General features: G+C 40.4%; 1 protein-coding gene across 21 annotated transcripts in view; it reads left to right on the top strand.

Moving 5' to 3' along the window:
- Positions 1 to 12339, top strand: part of abcc8b (ATP-binding cassette, sub-family C (CFTR/MRP), member 8b) — a 47385-nt gene that overhangs the window by 27817 nt on the left and 7229 nt on the right. For 5 of the 21 annotated variants that reach the window (XM_021467928.3, XM_073929740.1, XM_073929737.1 and 2 more), the window contains 14 exons: positions 65 to 161; positions 260 to 340; positions 1340 to 1477; positions 2469 to 2582; positions 2758 to 2845; positions 5356 to 5600; positions 8357 to 8523; positions 8655 to 8724; positions 8841 to 8998; positions 10394 to 10486; positions 10689 to 10791; positions 11039 to 11152; positions 11272 to 11392; positions 11716 to 11846. In XM_021467928.3, coding sequence (XP_021323603.1) covers positions 65 to 161; positions 260 to 340; positions 1340 to 1477; positions 2469 to 2582; positions 2758 to 2845; positions 5356 to 5600; positions 8357 to 8523; positions 8655 to 8724; positions 8841 to 8998; positions 10394 to 10486; positions 10689 to 10791; positions 11039 to 11152; positions 11272 to 11392; positions 11716 to 11846 — 1720 coding nt within the window. Of the gene's footprint in view, positions 1 to 64; positions 162 to 259; positions 341 to 1339; positions 1478 to 2468; positions 2583 to 2757; positions 2846 to 3923; positions 3957 to 5355; positions 5601 to 8356; positions 8524 to 8654; positions 8725 to 8840; positions 8999 to 10393; positions 10487 to 10688; positions 10792 to 11038; positions 11153 to 11271; positions 11393 to 11715; positions 11847 to 12339 lie in introns of all 21 variants that reach the window. The other 16 variants (XM_021467929.3, XM_068214974.2, XM_073929742.1 and 13 more) reach the window with 5 other exon arrangements.

Below are 12339 nucleotides of genomic sequence, written 5' to 3'. Positions count from 1 at the left end.
TTTATTTTAGTGTAAATGTCATGTTTAAAGCGTGTATCCAGTATTTTGTCTGTTGTGTGTTCAGGTATAAGGATGTGATCGAGGTTTGTCAGCTGGGGCCTGATATCGACACTCTTCCTCAGGGAGATCAGACAGTGATTGGAGAGCGGGTACGTCATTTGGTATGAATCTGAGCAAACACACATTCTGCTGTATACTGTGTGTGTGTGTGTGTTTGACAGTGTGTGAGATTCAGCAGTGTTTGTGTGTGTGTGTGCAGGGCATCATCCTCTCCGGTGGTCAGCGGCAGCGCATCAGCGTCGCCAGAGCTCTTTACCAGCAAACTAATGTGGTTTTCTTGGTGAGTTGTCATTTTACCCACACTCTGAACACATACACACTCTCTACACACAATACTTGAAGGATAAGTTTGACCATTCTATGATTAATAGCTCACCCTGATGTTGACAGTGTTTTGATTGACCGGATTGCCTGTCAATCAAACAGACGTGGATTCGCGTCCGCTGAAGTTCAGATTTTCCAAATTGAGCGGTTCGCGCAATTCACACGTCAAACACGCAAAACGCTCAATTCGAGCCATGCCATTCGCACGTATTGCGCCGCAGGATGTCTATTCGCACCTTTGCATTGACTTAACATATAAATCACTGGTGCTTGACGCTTCTTCCACATCTGATGTGAACACGGCATAATAGCTAAAATTAACAATCTGGGAAATAAAATGAAATATTTATAAAAAAAAAGTACTGATAACCCCACCCAAAAGAACTGATAGCCACACCCCAAATGGACTGATAGCCCCACCCAAAAGGACTGATAGCCACACCCCAAAAGGACTGATAGCCACACCCCAAAAGACTGATAGCCCCACCCAAAAGGACTAATAGCCACACCCCAAAAGACTGATAGCTCCGCAATAAAGGACTAATAGCCCCACCCCAAAAGACTGATAACCCTGCCCAAAAGGACTGATAGCCCCACCCAAAAGGACTGATAGCCACACCCCAAAAGACAGATAGCCCCGCCCTAAAGGACTGACAGCCCCACCCCAAAAGACTGATAGCCCCACCCCAAAAGACAGATAGCCCCAACCCAAAAGGACTGATAGCCCCGCTCTAAAGGACTGATAGCCCCGCCCTAAAGGACTGATAGCCCCACCCCAAAAGACTAATAGCCCCACCCAAAAGGACTGATGGCCCCACCCAAAAGGACTAAAAGCCCCACCCCAAAAGGACTGATCGCCCCACCCTATAAGTGTTTCTGTGTCCAGCATACAGTAGTGTAAATGTGTGTGTGTGTGTGTGTGTGTGTGTGTGTGTGTGTGTGTGTGTGTGTCCAGGATGACCCGTTCTCGGCTCTGGATATCCACCTTAGCGATCACCTCATGCATGAAGGCATCCTGAAGTTCCTGCGTCAGGAGAAGCGGAGTGTGGTGCTGGTCACACACAAACTGCAGTATTTACCACACGCAGACTGGGTAACACACACTTCAGTATCATCTTTCAGTAGCTCTGTGTCCATCCCCCTATGATTACGCACATTTTGGTTTATTGCACTAGAAATTGCCTAATGGAAACTGCAAGATGTGCATGAAAAGCTGTCTGCACACAACTGAGGGGGATCAACTATTGATCTGACAAGAAGAAATGCACATGACCTCTGCTCTAAACACACTCAGTGAGGAAAGTCTGCGCATGCATTCATGCAGCTTTACATTGTAAAAGATCTGAAATGTTGTTTTGCTGAGCCGAAAGGCAAAGCTCTCGATTTACCAGTCAGTCACCTATGGTCATGAGCTTTGGGTCAAGACTGAAAGGACGAGATCTCGGATACAAGCGGCCGAAATGAGTGTCCTTCACAGGGTGGCAGGGCGCACTCTTATGAAAAGGGTGAGCTCGGAGCTCAGAGTAGAGCTGCTGCTCCTCCACATCGAGAGTCAGCTGAGGTGGCTCGGGCATCTTTTTCGGACACCTCCTGGACACCTACCTATGAAGGTGTTCCAGGCATGTCCCACCGGGAGGAGTTCTGGAGGGATTATGTCTCTCGGCTGGCCTGGGAACGGGATCTCAGGATCCACCCTGAGGAGCTGGAGGAAGTGTCTGGGGAGAAGGAAGTCTGTGGTTCTCTCCTGAGACTGCTGCCCCCGCAACCCGGCCCTGGATAAGCAGTAGAAAATGAATGAGTGAATGCTGCTGTGCTGATTGTTAAAGACCTCAGCCCTCCGCCAGTCTCCCAACTGAGAATCCCAACAGTGCAGCGAAATCCACTTCTCTCAGTGATATCTGTGACAGTTTAGCAGAAACTGAGGAGTTTCTTCTCTCTGATTCGAGACGCTGCATTATTCACTAATGTTTTGTGCATAAATCTAATTGACATCTTTAAATGAAAGCACAGCTATTGACTGACTCCAGTCTGTCTGAACTGTTGGAAAGCGTTCAGCAGTGTTTTCAGTGTGTGTTTCTCTGTAGATTATAGCCATGCGGGACGGGACGGTACAGACTCAGGGGACTCTGAAGGACATCCAGTGTGCAGAACCGGAGCTGTTTGAGCAGTGGAGAACTCTGATGAACAGACAGGACAAAGTAGGAAGAGCTTACTTTATAATATAATGTCCAAAATGAAATACATTTAAATATTGGTTTATTTTTATGTGTATTTAATTAACTTAATTAACATTTGTATTATTTATAAAACCCTTTTATATAATGATCTTCTAATATAGAACTTATCTGCAGTGTTGTTGGTATTTATCTGCAGGAGAACTCGACTGAACTGAAGAGGAAGAGTTTCAGACGGGCGATGATGTACTCCAGAGATACCGTGGCCACTGATGATGAAGACGAAGGTAAAAACACTGTGCTACTCTATTCGTCATGAGTACACCTGGACACATAAATCATTTAATGAATTTTTTTTTTTATGAATTCAAATGTCAATATTAGGCATATTTAATATTTTTAAATATTTTGATATGACGGTTCCTAAAAATGCATTGAATAAATAAAAGTATAAATATATAAATAAATAAATAAATAAATATATATATATATATATATATATATATATATATATATATATATATATATATACATATATATATTTATTTATTTATTTTTATTTATTTTTTTATTCAAAACATAGATATTTAAAAATATTTTTTTTTTACTTTATTGCAATCATGTTCTTCTAAAAAAAATTATGAATAATAATGATAATAATATCTCTATTTTATTTTTCACAACATTTTATTTCTTCTTAAGTTCTTCTTAAATGTGCTTGCTTATAACAAAAAAGTGCTTCCACCAAAACATCATAATTTACTTCTAAAATTAACAATCAAACAAATAAACAAACAAATAAAGAAATGCATACACACATAAATAAATAATAAATAAACAAATAAATAAATAGATAAATGCAACCAATAATTAATTTTTGTCAATTATCTTTTTAAATATAATTTAAATTATATATTCTTTTATCTTTAATCTTTTTAATGTATTCACTTTTTAAAGTAAATAAATATAAAACAATAATAATGTTTAATTATATTTTTAAAATGTTCATTGAAGTGATCATAAATAAATAAAAATAAATAAATGCATACATGCATAAATAAAATAATAAAACCATTGAAGCATAAATAAATAAATACATAAAATGAATGAATATAAAAAAAATAAATAAACAAATGCATACATGCATACATAAATGGATAAATAAAATAATAAATGCATACCTGAATAAATAAAAAAATGCATACATGCATGCATACATGCATAATATATATATATATATAATTAATAAATAAGTAAGATTTGAATACATTTTCTCCTTTATTTAGATGCTTCTTTAATGTCATTTATGACATTCTGATGTTCTTGTTTGTGTTGTTTCTCCACTCTGGACATTTGGGAAATAAGCAGTGGCTGATGTGGCTGTTAGTGAAGTGAAAGGTCTGCACTCAATAGCATGAATCTTTGAGTTTGCTCAGATGAATAGCATGCAGCCCCAAGATATGAATATACTGCACCATTAATACAGCATTCACAGAGTTACATAACACTATACAATACACTACACAACCCCTACACTGCCCTGAGCTATAATTGAAACATCAGGTATTCTGCATGTAGGTGGTGAAGAATTCAGAGGGCTTTATATCCTCCAGAAACGCAAGGACATTGCTGGTGTTATCGCATTAGTGATAATTAATGAGAATATTTGGTGCAAAGGCATTATTTTCATGCATGTGTTCAGTCCAGAAGCATCTAATGCATGAAGAAATCTCTGAATCTTCTCCTCTAGTCCTTCATTCATTCATGCATGAGTGCATTAGCATCCATTACCGCACTTATTCAGCATGTGTGTGTGTGTGTTTACTAATGGAAAGTTATTATTTGGTCCAGTTCAAGTTTATTATAGGTTAAATTAGTTATTATTATGATGCTATGTTTAAATGTGCTGTGCTTGTCAGTTTAGTTTTAGTTGGTTTCATTGCTGTTTTAGTTTACTTTTTATTTTGTGAACACATTTCTCTTTAGGTTTTACAAAGGTAGTTTCAGTGTTAGTGATTTTAGTTCATTAGAGTAAGTCTCTGGTAAACAACTCACTGATTCAGTTGATCTGTTCAGATTGAGTCTCCTGTAAACAACTCACTGATTCAAATGATTCATTCAGAATGAGTTTTTAGTAAACAGTTTACTGATTTAAATGATTCATTCAAAGTGAGTCTCCAGTAAACAGCTCACTGACTCAAATGATTCATTCAGAGTGAGTCTCCAGTAAACAACTCACTGATTCAAATGACTCATTCAGAGTGAGTCTCCAGTAAACAACTCACTGATTCAAATTACTCATTCACAGTGAGTTTCCAGTAAACAACTCACTGATACAAATGATCTTTCAGAGTGAGTCTTTAGTGATTAACTCACTGATTCGAATAATCTATTGAGAGTAAGTCTCCTGTAAATAATTGATTGATTCAAATGATCTATTCAGAGTGTCTTATATAAACAATTCACTGATTCAATTGATCTGTTCAGAATGAATTTCCAGTAAACAACTTACTGATTCAAATGATTCATTTAGAGTGAGTCTCCAGTAAACACCTCACTGAATCAAATGATCTATTCAGAGTGAGTCTCCAGTAAACAACTCACTGATTTAAATGATCTATTCAGAGTGATTCTCCAGTAAAAAGCTCACTGATTCAAATTATTAATTCAGGGTGAGTCTTCAGGAAAACAGCTCACTGATTCAAATGATTCATTCAGAGTGAATCTCAATAAACAACTCACTTATTCAAATGAGAGTGAGTCTCCAGTAAATGGAGGCGTGGTTGTGTTTTTTCAGACAGCTCCACCAGCACAGATGAGGACAGCCTGGGGGCGGAGCTGCGTCACAGGACCACCATTCCGTGGAGCTCCTTCGCCACGTATCTGAAAGCAGCCGGTCTGTTTCTGCTGCCGCTTCTCATCGTTTCTCAGCTTGCAAAACACTCACTGATGGTCGCCATCGACTTCTGGCTCGCACACTGGACATCAGACGTCATCGCAGCGCAGAGCGAGAGTGCAGAGAGAAACTGCACATTCACTAAGGTCAGATACACGCGTGTGGCGTCAATAGCAGCTTCAATATGTTATGAAAATTGTGGAAATATTTCAGTTTAAAGGGTTAGTTCACACAAAAATGGTTTACTCATTTTTACTTGAATTACTCAACCTCTTTATTCTTTAGCCATCTTTATTGCATTTATCTCAAAATTGAAGACAGCACCCTCTACTGGATTTATTATCTGAAATGTACAATAAACAAACCCTGAGTGAAGTATTTCAGATTTGCAAAATTGTAGAGAGCGCCCTCTAGTGGATTTGCCATCTGAAATGTACAATAAACTAACCATAAGTAAAGTATTTAAGATTTGCAAATAGCAGTCGACAGCGCCCTCTAGAAGATTTGTCATCGGAAACGTACACCAAAATGAACCCTAAGTAACGTATTTCAGTTTCACAAAAATGTAGACAGCGATCTCTAGAGGATTCGTCATCTGAAACGACCAATAAATGAACCCTAAGTAACGTATATTAGAATCACAAAAATGTATGCAGCGCCCTGTAGAGGATTCGTCATCTGAAACATGCAACAACATGGACCATAAGTAACGTATTTCAGATTCGCAAAATTGCAGACAGCGCCCTCTAGTGGATTTGACATTTAAAATTTACAATAAATGTATCCTAAGTAACGTATTTCAAATTTACAAAAATGTAGATGACGCCCTCTTGAGGATTTGCCATTTAAAACATACAACAAACATACCTGCAACGTATTTTAGATTACTTAAATTGTAAAGAGCGCTTTCCAGAAGATTTGTCTTTTGAATAATACAATAAACAAACCCTATGTAAGGTATTTCAGATTCATAAAATTGTAAACAGCGCCCTCAAGTGGATTTGTCTTTTGAATTGTACAATAAACACACCCTTACTAACGTATTTCAGATTTGCAAAATTGTAAAGAGCGCCCTCTAGTGGATTTGCCATCTGAAATGTACAATAAACTAACCATAAGTAAAGTATTTAAGATTTGCAAATAGCAGTCGACAGCGCCCTCTAGAAGATTTGTCATCGGAAACGTACACCAAAATGAACCCTAAGTAACGTATTTCAGTTTCACAAAAATGTAGACAGCGATCTCTAGAGGATTCGTCTTCTGAAACGACCAATAAATGAACCCTAAGTAACGTATATTAGAATCACAAAAATGTATGCAGCGCCCTGTAGAGGATTTGTCATCTGAAACATGCAACAACATGGACCATAAGTAACGTATTTCAGATTCGCAAAATTGCAGACAGCGCCCTCTAGTGGATTTGACATTTAAAATTTACAATAAATGTATCCTAAGTAACGCATTTCAAATTTACAAAAATGTAGATGACGCCCTCTTGAGGATTTGTCATTTAAAACATACAACAAACATACCTGCGACGTATTTTAGATTACTTAAATTGTAAAGAGCGCTTTCCAGAAGATTTGTCTTTTGAATAATACAATAAACAAACCCTATGTAAGGTATTTCAGATTCATAAAATTGTAAACAGCGCCCTCAAGTGGATTTGTCTTTTGAATTGTACAATAAACACACCCTTACTAACGTATTTCAGATTTGTAAAATTGTTGACAGCGCCCTGTAGTGGATTTGCCATCTGAAATGTACAATAAATGTACCCTAAGTATTTTATTTTTAAAAAAATTTAGACAGCGCCCTCTAGAGGATTCGTCATCTGAAACATACAAGAAAATGGAGCACAAGTGACCTATTTCAGATTCGCAAAACTGTAGACAGCGCCCTCTAATGGATTTGACATCAGGAATGTACAATAAACAAACCCTAAAGTAACGTATTTCAGGCTCTTTCAAGATCTACAAATTAATAAATGAGGACACCCCAAAAAAAGCTTTTGTAGATTTTGTAAGGTTTTACTCACATTTAGGTACAAATTTGTCCCCAAAATTTGATGAAGTAGATACACACACACACACACACACACAAGCACACAAACACACTGCTGTCGGGTCTCGAGGGTGTGAACGCAGATGTTTGAGCATTTCTGGATCTCCCAGCAGACCGTCTGTCCACTGAAACACAGTTTACAGTCCCGGCTGAATAGCTTGTTATTCTGGTAGAAGTGTCTTTATAATTTCACAGAATCGATTTCATAACAGACAAATTCTTTGGAAACCTTGAGCAAAAGTGCATTTAAGTTTAAGCTAAAAAAACAGTGCTTAAATCATATTATGGAAGCATTATAATTTTAAAATAAAGCAAAATGAAGAAAGAACATTTTAATCTAATTTCAGAAATAATAAGTTAGCATTGTTATTCATCTGAGAGTGGGCTAAATAAAATAGTATTTCTTTCAAACTAAATACACAATTATTGTGCATACCTCACTGGCAAAATGTACCACATTTCAGATCCCGAAAATGCACCAGCCCCCTCTACTGGACTCGTTATCTGAAATGTATAAAAATTGTACCCTTTGTATCACATTTCATGTCAGCAAAAATGTAGTCAGCGCCCTCTAGTGAATTTTTTAATCGAAATGTTAACAAAATTAACCCTACGTAACATTTCTGATTCGCAAAACTATAGACAGTGCCCTCTACTGAATTCCTCATCTGAAATGTGCAACAAAATGCACAAAATCTAAAAATACAAAGAGTATTGAGTCTGGGTTTCATTGTTTGCACTGTATAGACAGCAGAAGACAAAATTTACCAGACTTACAAAGCATTGTTGGATATTAGTAGAGCGCTGGTCTGAATTGTGTTCCGCTCATCTCTCTCAGGACTGTGTGTTCAGCCACTCCTGGTATCTGCAGGTCTTCTGTTTGTTGTGTGCTTTGGGCATCGTTTTGTGTCTCGTCACATCTCTGGCGGTCGAATGGACGGGTTTACGAGTGGCCAAAGAGCTTCACTGCAGCCTCCTGCGGATCATCGTCCTCGCACCAATGAGGTCTGTGTGAGATGCGATCAACATTCATTTTAAAGGGGAGCTATTGTGCAAAAATCCCTTTTATGAGTGGAGGGAGCATCAAAGAACTTTAGACTTTAAAAACTGAATGCACAAACTCTTCTGTGTTTTAGATTGTTTGAGACGACTCCACTGGGGAACATACTGAACCGATTCTCAACGGACACTAACACTATTGACCAGGTAGTGTAAAATACAAAATCACAGAAATGTTAGACAACGACGAACATATAATACTTCACAATACTCACACTAATATGTGAATGAATAAATGTGGTATATTTATGTGTGTGATTCAGCATATTCCGGTGACCATGGAGTGTCTGAGCCGCTCGACTCTGCTGTGTGTTTCTGCTGTGGGCGTGATCTCATACGTCACTCCAGTGTTTCTTATCGCTCTGCTGCCGCTTACCGTCGCCTGCTACTTCATCCAGAAATACTTCAGGGTGGCGTCCAGGTCAGTCGCAATATATAAAGCAGAATCAAAGGAACATTTACGCTGCTTCACTATTGAGATTATAGCAAACCAGCTAATGAACCATTCAACCACCAACCATTCATCCAATCATTCATTCATCCAACCAATCAACCAATCAACCAACATACCAACCATTCGTCCAACCAACCGTCTAACCAACCAACCACTCACCCACTGACCCAACCAACCAACCAATCGACTGACCAACTGACTGACCGTCCAACCAACCAACCAACCAACCAACCAACCAAACTACTAACCAATCCACCCATTCGTCCAACCAACCAACCACTTACCTAATGACCCAACTAACCAACCACCAGACCGACCGACCAACTGACTGACCGACCGACCAACCAACCGTCCAACCAACCAACCAACCAACCCAACCAACCAACCGACCAACTGACAGACCAACCGTCCAACATCTATCCAACCAAACAACCAACCCAACCAACTAACCAACCCACAGACCAACCAACCATCTAACCAACCCAACCAACCAACCGACCGGCCCGCCTGACCGACCGACCGTCCGTCCAACCATCTATCCAACCAACCAACCCAACCAACCAACTAACCAACCAACCAACCGACAGTCTAACCAACCATCCAACCATCTATCCAGCCAACCAACCAACCAAATAACCAACCAGCCAAGCCAACCGACCGACCGACCCACCAACTGTCCAACCATCTATCCAACCAACTGACCGAACGACCGACTGACCGACCAACAGACTGACTGACCAACCGACCGACCCACCAACTGTCCAACCATCCATCCATCCAACCAGCCAACTTACCGAACGACCGACCGACCAACCAACAGACCGACCGACCAACCGACCAACTGTCCAACCATCCATCCAACCAACCAATCCAACCAACCAACCAACCAACCAACCAACCAACCATTTATTTAACCAACCAACCCTCCGATCGACCGACTGACCGACCAACCAACTGTCCAACCATCTATTCAACCAACCAACACAACCAACACAACCAACCTACCGACAGACCAACCAACCAACCGTCCGACCAACCAACCGTCCAAGCATCTATCAAACCAACCAACCAACCCAACCAACCAACCGACCGACCAACCAACCAACCAACCAACTCTCTAACCATCTATCCAACCAACTAACCAACCAACCAACAGACCAACCAACCATCCAACCATCTATCCAGCCAACCAACCATGCATCCATCTAGATTGTAATCATTTAACATTCATAATGCTTCACCATTGAGTTCATAGTAATCTGTTTGGTACAACTTGCTAAACATGGTAATATTGGTAACATATCAGTTATACTGGCATTACACGTGTGTGTGTGTGTGTGTGTGTGTGTGTGTGTGTTGTAGAGATCTGCAGCAGCTGGAGGACAGCACTGAGATGCCACTTCTGTCTCATTACTCACAGACCATTGAGGGCCTCACAACTATCAGAGCCTTTAGGTAACACACACACGCACATGCACGCACGCACACACACACACACACACACACACGCAGACGCAAATATATGTGAAATATGTCTTAAAATATTAGATAGTTATTATAAGGTTTGCATGTTTACTAAATTATTTCATAGATCTATTCTGTAAGAGAGAGAGAGAGAGAGAGAGGTCTCTGTACACTGACTTGACTGTGTTTTCAGACACGAGCAGAGGTTTAAGAAGAAGCTGCTGGAACACACAGATGCTAATAACATCTCCTCCCTCTTCCTGACGGCGGCCAATCGCTGGCTAGAGGTCCGCATGGTAATGAAGCATGTCTTCTATGTTATAATATGTTCAGAGACGTGTTGAAACTAATTTTTGTTTTATTAAACAGAAATTGGTGGGAAAATATACAGGGGGGCTGATAACTCCAGCTGTACATACACACACACACACACATGCGCACAAGCACACACAGTCCCTCCTGAATTATTATATATAAGTCACTGTTATATTGAGGTTGAGTTTCAGCATACTAATGCCTGTGTATGTTCTGCTTGTGTTTCAGGAGTACATCGGTGCGCTGGTGGTGCTGATTGCAGCAGTGGCATCGATAACCAACGCTCTGTACCGTCAGCTCTCAGCTGGACTGGTGGGACTGGGACTGACATACGCTCTCATGGTAAAACACACATGCACGCACACATGTATATACACATATATACCAACACATACATACTCACACAAACACACAAACACACACACACACACACATACACATCTATGTCTGTGCTCCTGCAGGTCTCCAACTACCTGAACTGGATCGTGAGGAATCTGGCAGACATGGAGGTGCAGCTGGGGTGTGTGAAGAGAGTCAGCGGCCTGATACACACTCAGCCGGAGAGTTACGACAACATCATGAGTGAGAAACGCACACATACAAACACACACACACACACACACACACACACACACACACACACACACACACACACACACACACACACACACACACACACACGCGCACACGCGCACACGCGCACACGCGCACACACGCGCACACGCGCACACACGCACGCATGAGCTGCAAAACACAAAATATGAGTGAGAAAAACAGTGTCCCTTATTCCTTAAGTCTTAAAATGTCTTAAATTTAAATACTATAAAGTTTATATTCTCTGCATATAATCAGAAACGAATGTGTAAAATATTAAAGTGTGTGTGTGCGTGTGTGTGTGTGTTCAGCTCCCGCTCAGGTTCCTGCAGGATGGCCAAAGTACGGCGAGATCCAGATCCAGAATCTGAGCGTTCGATATGACAGCAGCCTGAAACCAGTGCTGAAACACGTCAGCGCTCACATCAGACCTGGACAGAAGGTCAGGACACACACACACACAAACACACACATACACATACTTTCCGGCCACTTTATTAGGTACACCTGTTGTGTGGATTTTTGTTTACCGTAAGAGTTTAATTGTTAACTGAAAATTCTAATCAGCTAATCACATGGCAGCAGCTCAATGCATTTCGGCATGTAGACATGTTCAAGAGGACCTGCTGCAGGTCAAAGCGAGCATCAGAATGGGGAAGTAAGGGGATTTAAGAGACTTTGAACGTGGCATGGTTGTTGCTGCCAGACGGGCTGCTTTGAGTATTTCAGAAACTGCTGATCTACTGGGGTTTTCCTCTCAATATGAAATATCCAGTGAGCAGCAGTTCTGTGGGCACAAATGCCTTGTTGATGAGGCCAGAGGTCAGAGGAGAATGGCCAGACTGGTTCAGCTGATAGAAAGGCAACAGTGACTCAAATAAGCACTCGATACAACCGAGCTCTGCAGAAGAGCATCTCTGAACACACAACACGTC

The sequence above is a fragment of the Danio rerio genome, chromosome 18 (genome assembly GCF_049306965.1).
Source record: "Danio rerio strain Tuebingen ecotype United States chromosome 18, GRCz12tu, whole genome shotgun sequence".
NCBI classification, from domain to species: Eukaryota; Metazoa; Chordata; class Actinopteri; order Cypriniformes; family Danionidae; genus Danio; species Danio rerio.
Note: the sequence above shows the minus strand (reverse complement) of the source record. Positions and strands in the feature narration are given on the sequence as shown.